Source organism: Phaethon lepturus, unplaced genomic scaffold, assembly GCF_000687285.1.
Source record: "Phaethon lepturus isolate BGI_N335 unplaced genomic scaffold, ASM68728v1 scaffold1348, whole genome shotgun sequence".
Lineage (NCBI taxonomy): Eukaryota > Metazoa > Chordata > Aves > Phaethontiformes > Phaethontidae > Phaethon > Phaethon lepturus.
The window spans coordinates 1-23089 of record NW_010558070.1 but is presented as its reverse complement, the minus strand read 5'-3'; the positions used below and the strand labels follow the sequence as shown (position 1 = coordinate 23089).

The 23089-nt window shown below is 41.4% G+C and overlaps 1 protein-coding gene across 1 annotated transcript in view; it reads right to left on the bottom strand.

Moving 5' to 3' along the window:
• Positions 1-21276, bottom strand: part of VWA3B (von Willebrand factor A domain containing 3B) — a 71051-nt gene extending 49775 nt beyond the window's left edge. The window contains 7 exon segments of the mRNA XM_010292928.1: positions 6149-6273; positions 8184-8353; positions 12205-12364; positions 14783-15033; positions 17410-17504; positions 19382-19600; positions 21237-21276. Coding sequence (XP_010291230.1) covers positions 6149-6273; positions 8184-8353; positions 12205-12364; positions 14783-15033; positions 17410-17504; positions 19382-19600; positions 21237-21276 — 1060 coding nt within the window.
• Between the last annotated feature and the right edge of the window lie 1813 nt (positions 21277-23089).

Here is a 23089-nt window from a genome sequence, read left to right as displayed (position 1 = left end):
GTTTTACTATCAGGCTATATTTTCAAAAAATTGGAAAAACCCAAAGATGAAGTTGATATGAGGTTTTCTTAATCTCAATAGATATATTTGTCTTGATCAAAAAAATAAACTATGTATTTATTTAGTAGAGTACAATTATTAAAATTGAGGCACCATGTATACCTAAGCAGTATGAACACTACTAAAAAATGTGTTAAATTAGGTTAGTCTCAGAGTTTAAATTGCAATACAGGACAATACAGAAAAACTGTGTGTAGCGTTACAGCAAAAATGTAAAAGAAACTGAATCATGTGCTATCCTTACCACAAATGCAGACTACAAGCTATTGCAGATTACAACCTATTACTGAATTGCACATAAAGATGCTGAACAAGGCAAACTATATCTTGTCATCTAGTGGTTCAGTTAATATACAGTGGGTTTTCACCATATAAAAGATAAGACATGCAAACTTGTCTACTAAAGTAGGCTACCAGTAAACAAAAAAACTGAACATTTTGTTCTTTGATAAACTTCCCTGAAATAGTAACAGTAACGTTTTACAAAATAACAACTCATTTTTAATTGTGAAATGCTTTGAGTTTCCAAGAAATATTTTGAAATGTGTTGTTGTACACTGCCATCTCCTGGGACCTTCCTGCATTTCAAAAACATCTATTTCAGCCATTAGGACAAAGATCAACATTTCCTAAATCATAAAAAGCTTTAGTAAAGCAGATCATTCCACAACATAAAACATAAAAGGGAGAAAAAACCTCAGTCTGTTATCATTACCTTTTAAGTTTAAGAAAAGTATTCTGTTCAAACACTTCAGAAAGAAGTCAATTTTTCATTTATAAACAATCCTTCCCCAGAAATGCAAAACATACAAAATCTGAGCACTGGCAAAATTCCAGCAAGTAGGGAGCTAGAGGTTTTCTCATGAGTAGTCAGACATTGCATATATATAGACACACTTGTTGTCACAGTTAAAACCACAAAACACATGCATTCACACCACACATGCACATATTTCTAAGTTTAAGATGGTTGAGAATGCAGTTCCAGTGGAGCTGTCTCCAACTAAACCTGGATATCCTCCATTAAGCTATCAAACACTGGGATCCAGATTTAATTTTATGAACGTTTTTAACATTATGTTTGAAAACATTGAAAGAAGTATGCATATTGCAACTACCTTTAAAACAACACAGATGATACTGTGCTGCTTAATTTCCCCTTACATTGATGCTACGGACTCATCAAATTTACAGGATTATTGTTAATGTCCCCAGTGTATTGAACTGGTATTACACAAGAACGTATTTTTTCCTTATTTATGCTGCAGCACAGCATAGTAAAACTACATGCACTTTCCAAGCAAGTATGTTTAATGACACTTATTATACAGGACAAACGCAGGCATCGACAACCGCACATTGTGAAGGTCAGGTTGCTTTCAAAACCTTTTATATGGCAACAGTTTTTCCTGGATTCAACTGGGAGAGCAGGTTGCAAGCAGTGGCACCCAAAGCAACTTCCTCCCTCTACACAGGAGGCTCACCTCCATCTCCACCTCCACCTCAGCCTCCTTTCCTCTCCAGCTAAGGAGTAGTGGGAAGGAGAAGCTGTGCCTTTTGAAACTGAGCCCCCAAACTCAAAATATATATACACGCACAACACATAGTACCTTCCAGGTGTGGTTCTCAACCTGTGGCCTGTCCCTCAAAGCACATCAGTGAAAAATGACCAAGAAAGCACAAACCTCTCTTGGGTTTAAATTTCCTGTGCTCACACCTCAGCTGTGCCATTTCTGGCGGCCACCAACCGAAAAGCAGGTGAAAGCCACCCCTTCGGGGGTGTGCAGTCCCCAACTGTTCCAGGCCCACTGGCTCTTGCACGCCTTCAGGCACCCATGTCCCAGGAAAGACCTCGTCTTAAAATACTTGCTTTATCCCCTGTCGTGGTTTAGCTGAAACTAGGACATCCCCAGAGGGAAAGGGCCCTCCCCATCCCCGCCACCATGAAGTGCCCCCTACCCCGCCACCCTGGCCGGCGGTTTAACGGCCTCCCGGGCTGGAACCCTGGGGACCCCCTGTTTCCGATTCAAAAACCACCACAGGGCAACGGCAAGAGGGCGGCCACCAGACACGCATGAGAGAACCGGCCTAACGCCCTTCTGCCTGCCCCCCGCTTGCGCCGAGCACAGTCGGCTCATTTCAGCTCTCGCCACAGCCATTGCGGCCCTGCAGAGCACCTCAACCTGGCTAGCATCTCAGGCGTGCCCTGCCTTCAGTTAAATGGCATTTCTGCTCTGAAGGAGGGAGGCCCTGGAAAAGAGGAAGAGGACAGGGAAGGGTGTGGGGGGAGCCTGCGGCGAGGGGCAGAAGCATTTTGCTGACACAGGCGAATTGAGAAGCAAGACGGTAGGTCTAAGTGAAAACACAAACACACTTGCACATGTACACGGAAACTCATAACCGTCCTCATTTCCATTTCTTAGTTATTTAACACTGTCAGGCAATCTTAAAAGCAGCAGCTTTTCCACACCTACCTCCCAGCAGCCAAACTCATCCAGTTTGACAAGTCACTGCAACCCACTTGATTTTATACTCAAGATACAAAACCTGCTGAGAAAAAAAGCCCATACAAAAAAAAAAAAAAGCCTGCAAAATCTACAATATCTTTGCGATGTCAAGCAAATACCAATGCAAAAGCAACTCATGGAAAACAAAAGTATTTATTATTTCTCTGATTATCTGACTTAGACCGTGGAAGCAAGCAAATACAAATATAATGGAATAAGATCTATTTTAAACTTCATTTGCCTGCAAGGCAAGATGGGCAATTTCATTTTTTCACTGCTGGTCCCTTCCTCAGCCTCTACGTGGCAGCAGAAGATAGCAATATTCCCTCAAGTGTTGATTTTTAAAATCGGATGCATGTAGGTACAAAGGAGCACAGGAGGGGAGTACGCAGCTTCACCTGCCAGGTCAAGCAGCACTGAAACTCTCCGTAGCCCAATCCTGCCCCTTTCCCACTGGGCAAATGGACAAAGCAAATGAACTTTGTATTCCATGTGGTACCGCAGAGCGGCTATCTGCATCACTCTCTGCACATTAGCAAAGAGGTTTGCCAGGCCAAGGTTAGGCTGCTAAGACTAGACAAAGTACATGCAAGGAAAAAGCAGAGGCAATGATACTTGCTACAGCTTGTAGGCAAAGCAGCTTCTCTTAAATCATTATCCTGGCTTCCCGAAGGGAGGGTCTCTCCCATGTCTGTGTACATTAACAGTGCAGAGTTCATTGACTTCAAGGTCACAGAGGAGGCCGGCGCTCTTCCATGTAAAATGCTTCCCATTTTACACACAGCAATCTGAAATTTTCCCTGTGACCATCAGGTGAATGTGGAAAATCAAGCACACCTTAAGAATACAGCTTTACACTGTTCACAAGGAGGTCAGACACATCCCTCTTTGGATTTGTCACATCAATCAAATCCTTATTTCAGTCCTTTACATTTTCTTTACACATGCTCATCTATTCCACCACACAGAAAAACACTGTGCAGAGATTTACTGTTGCTTCTATTTCAGCCAATGAAGACCTACTATTCATTTCAGATCTAGTGGAAAACTCCATTGCTTTTCAAGCCCTGTTTAGCACTTATCTCCCTGTCACTCCAAGCAGATGACACAACTGTGCTCCTTTTCAGCAAGAACCTTCTTCTCCACAGCTTCCACCATCTCTTGCCCTCCCTGTCTTCAAGTTCCAACTTAAATTTCACCTCCCTTCCACTTAAAATTTTAACTACATAACAGGATTGCCTAATTCTGCAGCTTTTTGCAGATGAAGAAGCTACACAAAGAATGTCGGCACAAGTGATAAGAGGAAAATCAGTGCTGGATGAGGAGATATCACCACATTAGCAAAATTCGGCTTTATGTAAGAGCATTTATCTGCCTTAATTAAATCTTAGTCTGCCAACCTAAGGACCTTAATTCTTTAATGGCTTACACCTGTTTTGATCTTGAGCACCCACTCAAAATGAGTGCAAAAAAAAATCAAATTTGGCAGTTTCTCACGCTTGCTTTCTAAATGACTGCTCAAGATGCAAAACAGGGGAGAACGGAGCTTTTATGTAGAGTTTTAAATAGTTTACTTCCGACTTGTTTTGGTTAAGCAGATGAAAAAGAGTGAGCATGAAGATATCCTGTATTTGCAGAACACTGTTATTCAGTGGATACCCAGAAAACTATCAGATGCCCTTGAAACGGCTTTTCCAGTCCACAAAACATAATGATGAGTTTCACTTTCCAACTGTTGCGTTTGTGGTGCAAAAAGAAACATAATCAAAGTATTCCTGTGCCTCCCCTTATTTTCAAGAAACACCACATTTGGAAGATTATATCTCTGGTTCATTCTCTATTTATTTCCTTGTATAGTTTATGCCACATATCCAAGAACCAGTTTCAAAGCCCATTAGTGAGTAATCAACACTTTTATTACTATTGCCTTCTACACCCTTGAAGGAGTCTCTGAAACAAGAGACATCAGACACACACTAGAATAATGTCTCCAATGTGTTTTCTTTTCTGAAAGGACTTTAGATTCTGCATACGACTGAAACACTCCAATTGGCTGCCAGTGATGTCACGACTGGGCTTGTAATACCCCATAAATGCAGAAAGCTAATTGTGTTCCTTTTTAATGTGTAAATCCTACTCCATAATAGCAGTAAGACACAACAGACAATGCACTTCAAGGAGATTACTGCCCTTTTGAGCGATTAAAGCTGTTCAGCTTTCAGCTTTAGAAACAGTGGTGAGGAAGTAATTTCAGTCGTACAGGAGCTCTAGGCCCATCTATTGAAACAGGCTGACTGCCCAGGGGAAGAGGAAGCCAGGTCCCCCCATGCACACCCCCAAATGGGGGCCAGCAAGTAAGCACTCATAGGAGACTGAAGGTGATCACTATACCGCTCTGAATTAGTACAAAATGAGAGACAGGGTTTTGAAGCATACTCTGCTGTTGGTTTCTAAACCCTGCATGGGTGAGGCTTGAGTAACCCTCCATGAAGCAAAAAACAGAGGTGACACCTCACTCTCTTATTTCTGGCCCCCCACTATGGTTGTCTCCTACTGTTATAATTACAGTCCTAGTGAAGGATAGGTGAGTACACAAGGAACTAGACTACAACCCAGGAAACACCGGCCAGTTAGTTCAAAACTGACAAATGACCTTAGGTGACTCACTAGATCCACCTCATGCCATACATTCCCTAGCAGTAAGAAGAGGATAACACCATTCTACCTTTGGGGCAGGCAACACTAATGCCCCCCAGCATAATGGGGATGTAAGCCTTTAGAATAAAGAGGTTTTATGCCTCCTGATATTTAAAAGAAATAATTTTTTAATTTAATGTCTTGCTGATAAAGATATCAGACTTGACATACACAAGCTGGTCACTTTCCAGCCTGGCTGAAACCTCAGTCCAGTCCCACTGAACAGTAAGGCTGACTTATCCCAGAGGAAGTAGCACCGTGATTAATAAACGCACTGTAGAGCTTTCTGCCCAGCTCCATCCCCCCATTAAAATGGTTTCTTTCTGTTATTTGTTTCCTCCTGGGGTTTTTTATCAATTCCTGCACACCCCACACCCCGGCTTGCACCTCTTCTCTATGGTTATTTTACTGTGCTCGCTGCCAGTCTTTATGACAAATTCAGGTCTCGAGAGAAGCAAGTCAACCTCATGGGGATTTAACCCCTTTACAGTACGTATGAATTTGGCCTGTATTGATGTGGCTGTTGTATCAGATGGTCTTCCACACTATTCCTCTTCCTTTCTGCCATTTCTCTATACATTTCTACAAGGTCATTGGCATAAGCACACCAGTACTATTCTTCATCTCCCTAAACAAATGTTCTTCTCCCTTTTTTCACTTCTCTTTCATTCTCACATGCACATCCTCTGCTCTCTTCGCTTCTCTCTTTTCCTTTCCCTCTCATTCCCACCCACAGAATTTCCATTTGACCAGTCTTGTCCTCACCCCACCCATGCCTACCAAAGGCTTCTTTTGATTTTACATGTAGCGAGTTCCTATACTACATTTATATTGTGAAACCTTGCTGAGAAAATCAGTATCATCTTGGTTTTTATATTGTTTACCTAGTGGCATTTGCCCTTTCACTTTTCTGGAATTCAGGGCAATTAGACCTTTTCCATTCTCTCCACATTTTAGTGCAGGTCCAGTGGCATCTCTGTAGTCATTCTTCTCAGTAAAAGCATGGAATCTGTAATACAAAATGAGTTTTCACCAGTATGTAAACTACATAAATACTTTCCTAATTTTAACAAGATGTATGTGACACATGCAAGATCATAGTGGTGTACAACTTTGGATCTATTCAAGATAACCAAAACTTCAACTACAACACCACTATGAATATTATCAAACATTTTACATACATTTAAGCACATTCTGAAGCCTTTTTAATGAAGAACATCCTTTGATTTTGGTATCATTTACTCTGAGGCACCTTCCTTTTCAATCTCCTGGAAATGTATTTTTAATTAATGCTTTTAACATGCTGAGCAAGCATGTCATTTGAGATGTCTGAGATGACACTAACACCTTTTTATCAGATTATCCTCCCAGTTGAAAGCCCAACAGGAACATTTATTTCATTATTGGCATACAAATCTGGAAGTCAAGCAGACTTCATTTTTACAGTCATTGTCAAAACAGAAAAGCTCTCAGAGCAGGAAAAAGATGCATTTCTAAAACAGACCTGCACTAGAAAGACTCAAGTCATGAAAAGCCCATAAACTTGGCCATTCCTACGGGAAAGCTGACTTAAACTTACTGACAGTTATTGGGCAAATACCCACCAGCAAGATATTAACTGGCCTAATAACTTTCTGCACCAAAGCTATACACATGCAAAAAGAAGGTTGTGGGAATCATATGAAAAAAATCGATTCCTCTCAGCTCCCTGCCACAACCCTTCTTGCCTCTTTCTCTACCATACAAGAAACATTCACTTTCCTTTTATAAAGGAGGTAAAAACACTGCCAAAAGAAAATGAAGGATGGTGATAGGCAATGTACCTGGTACATGGTATCATGGAGGTACCACGGTTCTATATGACCACAATCATTTTAGACACACAGCAGACCACAGCAAACATAACACTTTCCCACAGTCTTGATTTTTGGCAGACACTCCATCTCTTAAAAGCTACTTCTAAACACAGATGGCTATAAAAGAGCTAAGCAGCTGCCATCTTACCAATTGCTCTGCTGTCATTTAGGAGATTTCTACTGTTGGAGGTCTTCCCACTCTTGCACAAACAACAGTGAAACAGAAAGAGCTAGCAGCCATTTCACAGCTCTGTAACTGTACGGTGACTTCTGTTAAGCAGACAAACACCTATTGACTTCTACTGCCCTCCTGCCGTTCAGCATGAGTCTGGTATTGTGGGGTTTTGCATTTGTTCATTTGTTTTTCTTATTTTGACATAAGAATCAAGATTAAAGTTTTATTATCCCTTTCTACTAAAGGCTGATTCTCACTACATGGCTGATTCCCAGGATAAGGCAGCCAACAAGCCATCTGGAATATATCAGTTTCCACCAGCCATACCAAATAGATGCTAGAGAGCATGGTACAGGACTGCATTTCCACACAACCAGGCCTGATGGACAACACCACGTCAATTTTCTGTTGTTCCAGGAACTGCCCATTTAGGACAGGCATTACTTTTACAGTACGTATCTGCATGGCACTTGATCCAGCAAAACTCTAGATCCTTTGCTGGTGCTTGTGGATATTACCAGAGTACAAAACAATACAATAAAAACTTGTTTCAATTTATGTTGTGACCCTTTCCCCTGAACACTTTTTCAGACTTCAAAGAAGGAGCAGATTACAGATTATTTAGGTTATAAAAGAGGAATGGCCTTTCTGCAAGCCAGTGAGCACATATGTGGAGAGAAGCTGGCCTGTTCAAGTAGGTCCTGCATTATAATCATATCTCTTAGGCTGTTTCCCCAGTTTCCCCAGATTGCTTACTGAACTGCTTTGTCTCATTTTCCTCATGAGTAAAACAGAGATTATAATCATATATTTTCGGATACCATTTCTAGCAGCAGAGCCCTTTACAGGTATTCAAATCATTACTGTGCTGCTGCTTTGTCATACCTGCCAGAGGCTAAGTGGCTCAACTCTTTCAGAAAAATAATAGTTTCATCTTCCCTAGCATTGAAAGATACAGTGTTGACTGGACAAGGGCCATGAGAAACCTTCTCAAGAAGTAGCTGCTTTGTGTCCACTGGAACATCACCCACAGCAAAGTAATAAACAGCTTCAACCTGTCATTAAACAGAACAAAAATTGGGAATTAGAAGACATTGCTTTACACAGATGCTTGGTACTTATTCAAACATTGCCCTGTGCTGAGTACTGGTAGGAAAATTTGGTAGAACTGATGAATTACGTGGGCTATAAGATTTCCAGATCTTTGGTTCTCCCTCTCATTTATGCTAGCAATCCGAATGTAGTCCACACAAAACTTCCTGAAGTGAGAAAAGAACCTGGCCCACAGCTCCTGGGTCTTATTCTGGCGAATGCAAGCCCCTTTCCACAGAAGTTAACTGAAACCAAAGAGAGGTGTAAGGAAGGACAACTGTATTGTTAGTCAGGACAGGGCTCTGTGCCACATTCTACTTTTATGAAGAGAGATGCTATGTTGGTGCCTTGCCAGGGATGAACATTGGTAGGAAATTTTATACCAGACATACTTTTACTGGCAGCATGTATTTTGAGGGTAGGAAAGATGCATCATTCTTTGAATGCCACTGCTGTTATTTACAGATAATTAGTATTTTTAATACTTCCCAAGGCAGAGGGAGCTTGGCAGGTTTATTATGACCACACACACTTGTATTCTGAAAATGTTATTGCAAGAAGAGAGAGAAGGTGAAGAAATGTCCTTTTGTTATTTCTTGAGTATTACATTATGAGGGACTTGATGATACCTGCATTTATCCACGCTAACAATCCTCATGGTAAGCATGCTTCTTGAATTTTCACCATCATTAAAAACAAATGTAACAACAGCTCTCCTATGATGATGCTCAAGACAATACGTATAGCATATCAGCCCTATGGCATGGTATACACCAACTGATAAATACCTGATGAATAGTTGTTAAACTGAAAAATTACACTGGCGTATGACTAGGAATCCCGGGAGATGAACCACAAAAGAGAAGACAACTATTTGAGTCTGGGATGGCACTGAGGAAATGTTTCTGCATCCACATAATTTCATGCAGTAGTAAAGCAAATACAGTATCCCCTGTAAGTGTGTTCATGCATTTCCACTACTGCCGTTGATACTGATTTATATTTCAGCTCCCTGAGCCAACAGACTGGCACACAAACATCTTTTCTTCAGTTTGTACTCAAAGCTTCCAATCTGTAGGATCCCAGTACCATCTCACATCATAAGTAGGTTGATACAAACTGACACAGACTTCTGGATCTCAAGCTCTCTCCCTCTTTTGCCACAAATACTTGGGCTAATCTTCAGCGCTGGAAGACATCTCTCCCAAGCAGCAACCCAATCTAAGGTAGACCAGGCAAATTAACAAAGCAGCACCTTGTCACCCTGGGCTTCCCTTGGATTTTGTATGGGGGGTGAGACACTTCATGTGGGGGGGCAGGGCCCATAGTTACAGACCACACTTGCTTGGGAGCAAGCAGGTCTGTGGTCAACCAGGCATCACTGTTAATGCTAGACAAATACTAAGGTTAAAGAGAAGAATGAATGGGTTTCATTAAAGCGCAAGATTAACAAAGTATTTCTTAGCTTTATGAACAGGTGCACAGAGACAAGATGAAAGAACTCTAGCACCTGTCTGTTCTTTAGTTCAGTTTTACAAGATTCCCTCTCTGTTTCATCCAGCTAAAAAGCTATCTGAGCACAGACACAGCTATCCCAGCTCAGACCCAGTCCTTGGACAACACCTTGCTCCTATTCCTTTTGCTGAAGAGGCTCCCAACCTGAGGGAATGCATGCATATTGCACAACCACTTTTCCCTGTGTTCCTTCAGGTTCGTATCTTCTCCTTTTCCCTCCTAAGATTGCCCATAATTTGTAAACTTAATATTCAATAAGGATATCAATTTTCACACTTCCCCCAAAGGATTTACTGCCTGCCTCTGCAACTTTTAAAATGCTGACATTTCTTGGTATAGGCGATGCAGAACCAACTCCTCACAAGAAAATAAACAAAATTGCTAACCACAGACAATTCGCTCTATGTAACTGCAAACCCTCCAATACCATACCACAAAGGAAATGTTCCTTACAGATTAGTGGGGAAAGGTTAAAACCTTTCCCTTTAGTCCTTCATATTTTGAAAATTATAGTTTATGCAGCCATCTAAACAAGCAAACAAACTTCACACAAGAACAGGAAGGGGAACAACATGAACAGTTCCTCACAGTCTTTACCGTAGACACCTCCTCAGTGTGTTTTGGATGGGTGACCCACACTTTGCAGAGTGGCACCTGTACAATACCTCAAGTTAAACACTGCAGATGCATCTGTGGCAGATAGAGCTCAAAGTACTGCAGCCTTACAGCCAGGCGATCTTGAGCTTGGCACTGACAGGTCATGAGGAAAGGAAATCTAAGGAGTCACCACATATGCGAAGAAAAGCTCAGCTAAAGGAATGGCAGGAAGACCCAAGTCCAGGGAAAAAGGAGCTATTGTTTTGGAGCAACTTCTGTTGACAAAGCCAGTTCTGAGGAATGAGTCATTTACGACTGTTCAGTGAGTATGCAGCTTTTGCCTAGGACTGAATGAGGTCTCCCACAGCCTGCAGCGCAGTGAAGCTTGCACTCAAGTGAACTGTCAGTTATGAATGACAATGACTGCATTTAGGAGTAACTGAAGTTCGTTTTATGCTGAGCACCTGCCACCATTGACTCCCCCAGATTACCCATTAGCTCACCAATGTCCAGAAAAAAATGATAGATGTTTCACTGTTGGACAGATTTTAATTTCTGTTTATTCATATGCAGATCCACCAGGTCCAACAAGCCTTTTTTTCAACCCAAACAATACTGAAATCTGAATAAAATCTTTTTCATTTCCTACCAGGAAATCAGTAATATACCGCAATTTGAAAATGTTAACAAAATTTATGAAGGAGACATTTGAAAAAACAGTCATAAAAAATCTCACTCTTGCACAATTTGTTCCTCACCCAGTTCCTTTTTAATAACAGTTTCCAAACACCAAGGTTCATCTGGATGAGAATCTACCAGCACAGGGAACCAGAAGGAAACTCAAGCCAAATTTACCTTCTCCTTCAAATGTCTCAGAATGAGATTTACAAAGGAGTTAGGACTGGATCTGTGCACAGGGATGGATCTTAATGGTAGTGAAAACCAGTGATTCTAGTCCACACACAGTAGGTCCAATTTTCCATTAAATTCAGGTGCTAGGGAACTGAAACAATGTACATTGTAAGCAAATGTGATAAAGTATTTCTTTAACAACATAAGTTTTAAGTGACTAGCTCAAATGATGGCATGTATATTTTATGTCTTGTGACTCTGCTATAATGAATAAAGTAATATTTTTTAGAAATATAATATGTTTTAGAAACAGACAGAATTTAATTGCAGCAATACCTGTGCATGCTTTGTCTCTTTGTCCTGGAAGAAACTCTACCTATAACCTGGCTGATGAAAAAGGATTTGTATGCCCCTACCATGAGTACTTACTATTTTGGATTTTAAATATCACTTTTCATGAGCACTTTGGACACATAACAAAATAGAAATGGTTTCCCTGTCTTGAGTAATGTTGATACTAGAATTTTCTCATAAACCTGAAGCCCTGAAAAACATATATGGCAAAGAAAGTGGAAGGGAAGATGTTTTCTCTTTTCCTTAATGACCGAATATGTTATTTATTCTGTGTACTCTAGAAAAGAAAATAAACAACTTTCTGCATTCAAAATACAAGTACATTTACATAAACAGGCCATCAGTAAACATAGTATGCAGCTACATTTGGGGGGAAAAAAACCCTTTCCAAATGCTGTCATTAATATTTATCTCTGCAATGTTCACCAGGGCAAATCACAGTAGCCAGTCTGGCACTGAACATTCTTGAGGCTTCTGAAAAGATGTATGAGCTTACCGCCTCATCGGTCATGGCCTCCAGCAGGGCTTCAGCAGAACTGGTATGGCTGGCAGCTGTCATATGGTCCAGCTTCCAGAGCCATGTAACAGCAGACTTTACAGTATGCTCAGACACAAGAGTAGATTTCTGTTGCCACTTCATAAGATCCTGAGCAGCCCTGAAAATGACATTAACTATAAATCAGAAATAGTGAGAATAATGCTGGCAGAGCAAAAGAGCAGAGCTCTGCTATTGTTACTATTCTTTTATATTCTTAAGTAATAATTACAATAAACCACAGATACTAAATCTAGACTTGCAATAAAAGAAGTTGAGAAAAAATAAAACCCTTAGGAAAATACTGTAATTTGTTTTAAGAATTTTTTTTGAGACAACTGTTTTCAAAGTAGGGTCAAGAGAGCTAAAATACTTTATAAACAGTTCCTAATACACACCTTCCCTTAACATAAAAGCACTATCAAGTTTTTAAAATATGTGTATGAAAAAAAATGTGGCTTCCATGGGTCTCTTTCTACAACTTGCTGCATGACCTTAATGTCAGACCCTTTTAACTGACAGGCTTTTTTGTAGTAGGGCTGATCTTTACCCATCAAAATAAACTTTGTGATGCTAAGCTTTTTGATATTTTAATTGATCAAAGGCCTTAGTCTTAATGGCAGTACAGAAGTACAAAATATATGAGCATGTACGCCTGTGCATTTGTACAAAAAAAAACCAGAAAGCAAAAAAATAACTGGTTCCAGTATCTGTGACATTTCATCAAGCATTATTTTGAAGAGTTTCCTGCAAATCTAAAAGATAAGTCTGGATTCCAAGGTTCTTTTAAAGTAATAATTTATATGCTATATTGCTCTTTGTCTCCGTACTGTGCAAACAAACAAATCGATGAACACAATTATTGTGCCTCAATTTTTACTTGGTGTTGGGATCACTCTGCATGGTTCGACCTTAAGGAGAAGGAGCTGTGGCAAACAACTTAGGAGGAACTAGTCAAGGACGAAGAAACCACAAGGTCCGGGAGTGGGTGGTCTATGGGACAACGTGTAAAATGACGAATACCAATCAACAATTAGCCTTGAGTGTGTGATCAGATGCTTGTAGCCAATGGGGGGGCAATGTTTGGCGCGTGGACAGTATGTTAACCTATAAAAGCTGTGTATTTTGCTAAAATAAAGGGAGAATGATCATACCCACATTGGGACTCATCATTACTCCGGGTTCGCCTCCCACTCCGACAACTTGGCTTTGCAGACCATTTTTAAAGAAAATGTTTTATGTCCTTCTCCAAAGCTATGGCAGTTACCTTCTACTTTTCAAATATCGGTTGTATCACAAGCTAGAGCATTAAGATAGGGCACCAGAATCAAATCTGTAGGACAAAGCTTGGGTAAAACAACTTTTAAGAATGACAGTGTAGTTGCAAGTGATCATTGTGGAACTGATTTAAAAACTATATGATCTAATTTGTGCTTTGTTTTTTTCATAGTCACAAAAATCCATTCATCTATCCAAACCCAAGCTTATGTGTTCAAAACTTTATGCATATGTGAGAATTTGTGCAGAGACACATAAATCTGAATAGCTGCTTCTATGTTCTATTTGTAACTAAACCCAAATTCATTTACTCATGTTAGGGAACAAGCACTTGTCTTTTGTAATGGAAATCTAGTATTGTTTCCTAGTTCTGCTACTGATTTCTGTGACCATGGAAATCTATAGAAATACAAATGACTATGCCTGTGCCTATGGCACTTGGGGGAGCGTACATTTAGCTCTAAGGCAAAAAACCTGTAATGGCTAAAAGATACAAGAATGCCTAGGCAGTCAGATGGAACCTCACTGTTTCATTCTGTAATACTTAGATGCCTGAAGACCATTATTGCTATTGGAAAGTCCCCCTTTCCGTTTTTCTGTGCTACATTTGTAGAAGGCATATATCAGTATTTGGGTTCTGTTAGTCTTTATCTGTTCTTCAGAGTAACAATGGTCTTCTGTTAAATGGAAACAGCAAGCTCAGCATGACTGTGGGTGAAACTTGGTGGAAAATCTATAGATTTTACCAGGACATGAATCAGGACAATTTCCACTACAGAAAGCTTATTATCCAAACATGTCTATATGACATGAGAATCCTTTTTATTCTCCATTGCTGGAGGCATGGTCAGACATGGACTTCTTTGTTTATCCTGGAGAAGAGAAGGTTCCAGGGAAACCTTATTGCAGCTTTCCAGTACTTAAAGGGGGCTTATGAGAAAGAAGGGGACTGAGTTTTTAGTAGGGCTTGCAGTGATAGGACAAGGGGTAATACTTTTAAACTAGGTAGATTCCGACTAGGTATGAGGAACAGATTTTTCATGACGAGGGTGATGAAACACTGGCACGGCTTGCCCAGAGAGGTGGTAGATACCCCATCCCTGGCAACATTCAAGGTCAGGCTGGACAAGGCTCTGAACAACCTGATCTAGTTGAACATGTCCCTGCTCATTGCAGGGGGCTTGGACTAGATGACCTTTAAAGGTCCCTTCCAACCCAAACCATTCTATGATTCTATGATTCTATGATTCTTTCTGCTTACCTAATGAGGTTGAATTTGGCAATTTGAGTCACCTGTTCCACAAGTACCATAGAAAGTGCATCCCGACATAGATCAAATTCAGTTGGAGCCGCAGTGCCAAAATCCAAAACAATGACAATGCACTGTTCTTGAATCACTCCAAATATCTGCCGGCTCTCACTGGTTAACCATTCCATTCGCTGCTTATATAGCTCAACAGCTCTCATTAGACAATCCACAAAATGAAGAATCAGTTCTTTTTTGGCTGTCAGCTTTATTTAAATAAGGGAGAGAAAGAAATTGAACATCAAAACAAATAATACAAGTGCAGCCCCAAGCTTAGCACAGCTGCAATAGTTGGTTTGCAAGTGCCAGATATGTCAGCCAACGTAGTAGTGAAAACAATCCATTCTCCTTCCACTATTTCAGGAGAAAATACTTGACAAATGCATCTAAGCTATAATAGAAAAGACACTGCATTTTGTCCTAATTGCTTTCCATAATCTTTTTATACGAGCATGGGACAGTTGCCAGTGGGTTGTCTGACATGTCTGTCTCAAGACTGGAGCAATTAGAATGAGCTGAATGCAGGCTAGGATGTAGAAGGGGCTGCAGAGCAGATGGGTGAACAAAGAAGGACACAGAAACTTGGTACCTTCTTAGACTAGAATTTTGACTGGCTCTTAAAATTTTGTACAGCGATACAAGGGAGTGTACAGTTTGGTTCTGGGGCACTTCAGTCTCAACCTTGTCTCTAGCATTTGAAAGGAAAATGGAAAATGTTTCCTGTTTGTACTACTATTTCACTAACAATGCCCAGCATTACAGCTTAACTATTTGTGGGTAGGTGCTGAGCCAAATGGAGTTCAGGCAACTGCAATCAACAACAAAACTTCCCATACCATATCAGTAAAATAACAAAACCCTAGATTCAGTATTAAAATGAAAACCAGCAGACCTTCCCTACGAATATATGTATACACATTCACCATGCAAAATGATTTGTGGGTTTAAAAATTCACCGCATGTTACAGTAAAGACATTCCCCCAATATCTCTGACCCACATAAGCTAATTTACCCACTACCTTCTACCTCCCAACTACCTTTCTGGGACTACATACAAAACCTTGGAGATACAAAATCTTTTAAACAAGAACATTTCTCAGGGAGAAGATATTTTCTGTGATAGTCTGCACACTTCTTCCTCTCATTTCTATTTTTCTCTGTTCTTTAATGTCAGCTAGGGCCCTGTAATGTGCCTCCCAGATACAGAGTCTCAGGCTGTCTGCCAAAGGAAAGTAGGCCTGGGAAGGAGCACTTAGAAAATCCAGTTTCCTCCTATGACAGCCAGACTCATACAAAGAAGCTTATTGCACTACACCGATCAAACTCCATCTTAAAATAAAGCAGTTTTCCTGCACCACCACTTGTAGTTGGCCAGTCTAGATTCCCATTTCTCTGAGGGCTGGAAAACTTCTGACTGTCCAGCCTAAATTTATTCATGGCAGTTCATACCCATTTATTCTTGGACTAGCATGCCTTTTAGCATAGAAAACTATAGCTTTTCCCTATCCCTGTAATTTGCCTTTCTGTAGGCATTCAAGGGAAATAATGCTACCCTTTGTCAGTCTTCTTCAGTCTTACATACGTCAACATCAACCAGGCCCTCTTACAAGATCAGCACTCCATTGCAGTTTATCCTGCCACCTCTTCCCAGTACCTGTTCTTGTTTGAATTGCTACTTCTCAACCTGTGGTAACTCTACACAATATTGTACAAAATATCATAAATAAGATCCCACCAGATCTTGTATGGAGGCATTGCCACCGTAATGCTGCCAGAAATGTCTTTCCTACTGCTCCCAACATGTCCTAAGATTAAAAGACACTACGTAGATATTTCATATGGGGAAAAATGAGGGGAAAAGCCCTCCTGAAATGGTTCTTTTCCCATTGTTAAGCCTTGTGCCTCAAAAGTGACTCTACTTCTCAGAAAAAAATGACAAGCCATTTGCTTTTGTAAAATCCTTCATGAATTAACTCTCTCCACTCCTCACTCACATGCATCTCTCTTCAATCAGAATCCATCTTTTTAACAATGGGGCCGCCAGCAGCTGTTGCTAAGACATTCCTTAGAACATGAGCCTGGGCAGAGATCCAGCTAGCTGTGTCTATAGCATACGCTGAGCCTTTTGTGACCCGCTGGCACTAAGCAAAGCAGCACTTTGCATCAGCAATGAGAGCGCATTATGTCTTCTTATTTCAGCATCCCCATTTGTTTTATTGACTATGATTTTATTTTTTTTAACTCATCTGAGTATCTTCTTTTTAAGTGTTCCCTCTTTCAAGACAAGGGTAAATGTTGCTTAGAAACTGCAGTCTTGTCTGGAAAGATTTACTGCAATGCTGCACCAAGGCAAGAGCATAAGACTTTGCAAGCAAAAAAAGAACAAGATATCTAGCTTCTCTACCGCTGATTGTTATCACAGTTTGACAAAAAAAGAATGAAAATTATCAAAAGATAAAGTTCTCACACAAAAAACAGAAGTATTTCATGTCATAGGGAGACATTTTAGTCACATCATTCTGCTACAGTGTTAATAACTTCCAAGTGCACAGGGAAGTTACCACAAGTCAGTCTGACTTACGTTATACACGCAGCCATCTTGTGTTCTCTTGTATTGAGGAAACAGACCATCTGCATACTGAGAAGCCACAAGTTTCCCCAAGGTGGTCACATAATCTACAGTAAAGGTTACAAAAGATCAAGTTGCTAATGATAACGATTACTTCAAACAGATACCGTTCATGCTGATGTGCACACCATCCATATGTGGGGCACGTGCATCTGTACTGAACTTGAAGTTAAGAAACTTGAGAGAAATTCCAATTATGTTTCTGTTCTACAATTTTTTTCTGGCTATGTCTATGGTGGGGCCCTGAGGGCACCAACAGGCCTCCATTGCCCTGATCAGCCTCACCTGGGAGCCAGCCTGGGGACCCAGTCTTTGCTTTAGCTGTGTTGTAGGTGTACCTGTCTAGGGTTCTGCTAGCGGACCCCTCTCCTGGATAGACCTCTAAGCACTATCTTAGAGGCTAACTGGAGACAGCCTTTTCTCCAGTTCCGTCTCCTGGATGTGGCTCTTAGACCTATGTTGTGGCCTTGTCTCCAGTCTTGTCTCTGGCTCCACCTCCTGCTGCTCCTGGCTGCACTGTCTGGACCCTAGACCTGGTTCATCACCTCATCTTGCCCGGGACTGTCTGTGGACACCCTGCTCTGCCTATGGTGTTTAGATGCTGCAGGACTGCGTCCTGGTCAGTGAGGGCACTGCCCAGGCTGTGGTCTCCTTTGGTTCCTGGCTCATTTCCACCCTCATTTCCGCCCTACTCATGCTGCTCTCTGACAGTTTAGTCAAAAGTGGGGAAAACCCCTGCATTTAATTATTTATAGGCCAAAAAGCTACATGGGAATTTAATAAATCAAAGTTTTAGGAAATTAAACTTCTGTATTACCCATTTACCTCACGACAGGACTTGCAAATATTTGTCCATCAAACAAAATACAAAACCTGGTACAGATAATGCTGTTCTCTTACACAACTTAGACAGGTGCAGAAGTGGGTGCAACTAAGGAAAAGGTTGCACTCTGCTCTCTCAGTAGCTACAAATCTTCTACATGATCTCCACTGATAGGAAAATATTAGGGGTGGGAATATTTAGCGTCACAAAGCACCTATTTTGTACAGCATGTTGCCCTGCTAACCTAGTACGTTCTGCTCCTAAAATTACACTCTAACAATATTAACCCTGCTTAACAGCTTCTTCTTCATCTACAGCATTCAGAATTTCAGGATCTGCTCTGCTGATCTTTGAATGCCCCATGGACACAAGCCAGCTAAAATGTTAAATTAGGCAACCTAGAACAATTGCAATACATTACAATTCCTACTTCTTGGGTGGCAAGCTCTTCAAAGAGTATCTTACCATGCTCTGCAAAGCACTATTATGGCAGTGATTAATAATTCTTAGCAAATTCTTCCCCTCCAGCTGTCAGATAATGGCAAAGGAACATTTTCTATAGACTAAGTTTGTACAAAAAGCAGCCTGAATTCTAACCTAATTTACCTGCTTCCTTTTAAGCTGGGTCCCTGGAAATAATATACTATTCCCAAGCAGGTTAGCTAGCCCTTACCATCAACTAGTACACTGTAGATTATGGCACAGCATACATTATATTTGCCATCTGAAAATGGACAGAGACCTTCTGGTGTGTTATTTGCAAGAAAAAGACTAACAGCCTCAGCATCACGAGTTACTTCCCAGCTATAGCTAAATTGGAGAGGATTTGAACTGGAGCGTAGGGTAAAGCAAGAGTACAGATGAGTAAGGAAAGCCCTTCTCAGATCCTAAGTCCTTCTCAGATCAAAAGGAGACAGAGTTCCTCAGTCCTCTGAACTGGCAATGTCAGCAACTATGGATACAGCTTCCCTTTCTGCCACTATCATAAGAGGAAACATGAAAATTTCCTCTGTGTACACAGAGGTGCAAAATGAGTGTGACCCTATAGACTATTTAAAGTCAGGGGTTTTATTATTATTCTACTATTGATTTGTCCTATACCTTTCCTGCGTTGGAATCCAATCTGTGACAAAATCTGGGATAGGGACAATTTCTTTCTTTTGAGCCCATGAAGGTGAAGCCATTTAGAAGATGAAACAAGGGGTTGTACATCCATGTCCCACTGACTGACTGCCAGTCTGCTTTCCTTCTCTTTTGATTTTTTCTTGTGGCCCTGGTGGGAATCTTCGGGATCTTGTCTGTGCTTTGAATCAAAGGAATCTGTTGTAAAGAGAAATGAGGGAAAAACAACATTTATACTTTTAACCAAATGAATCACTTGAATTGTTTCCTTTCTTTACTTGTATTCCATGGTACTCTGTACACCTACAGCTCGCCTCTTGTTTTCTTTCATTATACTGAACAAAGTCCTTAATCTGGAAAGCTGCTCTCAGTCCTACATATCTACTTGCTGTTAATGGATTTTTATTCATCCATATACATTTACCTTCAATTTATTGAAGAAAATGTCTCTCGTATGCTGAAATCCAAGCCCTGAAAGCTACGTCCAGTTTGGCAAATGGTAATTCTTCCAGCTCCTAAGACATCTTTCTTACATCTTGGGAATCAGAACTCATAATAGGCATTCAAAGATTGTCAGACAATCACTACATACACATTAGAAGCATTATGCAATAAAAAAAGACTTCTTAACAATTATATGTTGAAATCCTACCATAAGCAATAGCAGCGCCAGCAGCAGATGCTGACTTTATTGCACGGCTGGTGAAAATCCCCCTCATCACATCATTCACCTCAAGTGTAAGTGATGGTTCTGGCAGTATCTGCTCCAGGCTGTGATGGATCATATACATGCACAGGAAATCATAGACATGAGTGTCCAGTTTCATTTAAAGTTCTACAGAACAACAAACATATCTCAGCACCAATGCATAGTTGGCTGGGCTAGCTCCACCTGAAACTGGCAGCAGAGACAACCCAGAGCCTAGAGTGGTTGCGGCAGAGATGGAAGTGATGGCAACAGTAATGCCTCTGTTCCTCAGCACAGAAGCTCTAGGAGGACTTTAGTACTTCTTGTTCATTCCCAAAATACTCTGCATGAGCTAAGTTGGCTCTAGCTGCCTAAATACCCTTGCTGTATCTAAGTTTATTTTCTGCGGACTTTTGATATTTCTGTCCATTTTCCCCAGCATCAACATTATCTGGGCTATCCCAGTCCCCCACTGCCTATATACTGTAAGCTGGCTGTAAATGTACCACATGGAGAAAACTGGTCCAAAATACAAAGAAGGGTACTTCTGTCTTTAATGACCAAAAAATGACATTCAGTCTAGTACGGAATATGATCAGAACACTCTGCTGAGATAAAATGTTACAACAACTGATCTGGTTACAAAGATTCATTAGACAGACTGCTCATCAGTTAGTAACACACAAAGGAAATCAGACTGTATCTTCAGAAATAATCTCTCAGTGACAGTAGCCTTCTATATGGTGCAGACATGGCACCAGCTCTTTCAGAGTCATCAGTCCTACAAGCAGGGCGCTGGGCTGGCATTCCTCTAGGGGTTGGCATTTTACCAGCCCTCCTCCTCCACTCAATACAGAAGCAGCAGTGACAGATGTTAACTCGAGAGAGAGACACAGGTGAAGGTTTGCAGCTGTTTGAGCATTGTATATAGCCAGGCACTGTTTATAGTCACTTGCACAGTCGTTTCCTCCTCCGAAAATGCAGAAAGGCCAGCACAGCACCCCATGTAACACCACAGTTGAGGCTGGCAAACCTTAGAATGGCTCGTACACAGCTAGCAGCATGCACATCACAATGCTGCAAACGAAACTGGAAGTTACCCAGGAAAACATGGAATCTATGCAAAAACAGTCATGAAATACTCACAGTCACTCCAGGCAAGTGTCTTAGATGGATTTCCAGTCATGACAGATCTCTTGATTGGTAGGTCCTCTTTGATTTCTTCTTAAAAACCTGAGCAATTATTACGTTTTTAAAAAATTAAAATATTGCCATGCACAGGTCAATATGTACTGGAGACCAGCTCCACGGGCCCAGGCAATAATAAACTGCAGAAGGTTGAGATCAAGATTTTCCTCAAGGAAAATATTATTATAAATAAAAAAGGATAGCTACTTCACATGTAAAGAAAGGCTGAAGTCAGATTTGACAGGGAACCCCATACTCAGAAATGTGAAAGTGAGAAATGGGTAATATGGTTTCCTTTCCTTCCCTCTAAATAACCATAAAAAAAGAGGCAATGTGGAAGTTTTCACACAGATATGCTAGAAAAACGAGTGTCGTGTTTTGGCCCGCTGTCAGCCAGTTCTATTATATTCTATTATTGCTTTGCATTACACCTTACTTTTCCTATAATCCAATTTATGACTAAACCTGGGAGTATCTGAGACACAATTCTGTGAAGAGATTCATAACTTTGCCTATAAGACTACAAGATGATTCACAAAGAAAAAGAATTATGTGTGTATACATGTACGCGTATGTGGTATAAGTCCCAACCATGAATAAGACACAGCACATGAACAGAAAACAAAATGCCAGGTGAAGCAAGGTAGTATATATTGGCTGAGTGTATCGCTTTGAGACATCATGTTTTGCCATTTAGTTTGTTCTTCTTTTAATAAATAAGATGAATGAGTGAGGGATATTTATGAATCACTAGCAGGCCAGATGCTAGCTATTGTCATTAAGCAGCTTTTCCTATGGGAAAAGCAAAAATGGGATAAAATAATAACCCAAAGACTTAGCCTCCTCCCTCTGTCTTCATCACAGAACTGAACATGCTATTTATTCCCCTTATATGGGTTTAAACACCTGTACAGAAATATGTAAACCATTCTGGACTCTGTCCCACTCATGCAGAAAGACATGAACAGCGTGAAAGGCACGGAGCACAATTAAAAAAACCAGGAGTCCATTCTGCACCCTAACACCCCAGGCATTGCACCTCCAGCAGCACAACCCCTGACTAGCAGGGTCTTGGTGTCAGCGCAGCAAGAAGGAGCCCTTGCCACCGAGGAGCCACAGCGGGCAATGCCCACAGCGAGCCGCCGGACTTGTGCCATTTCTCTCTCAGGCTGCAGGAGTGCCGCAAGGCCCTCACGGTAATAACCGAGACACATTTCAAGCAGCAGCCTGCACAGGAGAACGAATCCTCATGTTCCAGATGCCCAGGGGTGTGGCAACAGGTTTTCCCTTGCGTTAGCCTCCAGCACCACCCCCAGCTGCCTGAACAGCACCTGGATGAGAAACGCCGGCCCCGTATGAAAAGCAGCATTTGAAAGGAGACAAGCAACTTCCAACGGAAGCGGCGAGTTTACCTCAAGTCTTGGAAAGGCGAGCTCAAAACCGATGACAGCCGGGATAACTTTCAGCCCACAGTCTGGATCAAAACAGGTTATTTTCGAAAGGTGAATGAGCGTTCATCTGCGCACCTCTACCCTTCCGCTCCGGCCAACGCAAACAACCCGCTAAAACCTTCACCCCCCACGCTCTCCGAGTTTTAACAGAGGCCGTACAACCGGCCTGTCCCGACACACGGGAACACCTCAGGAAAGCCCACCTGCATTACAGCCCGGGAAGCCGCCCCATGCCACCCAAAGAAGTGCCAAACCCCAGACGAAAGGTGCGCCGAGGGCCGGGGCAGGCAGCTGCCCGCTGCGGAAACGGGGCAGAGGGTGCCACTGCAAAACGGCGGCGGGGCCCGAGGAAGAGGGGGA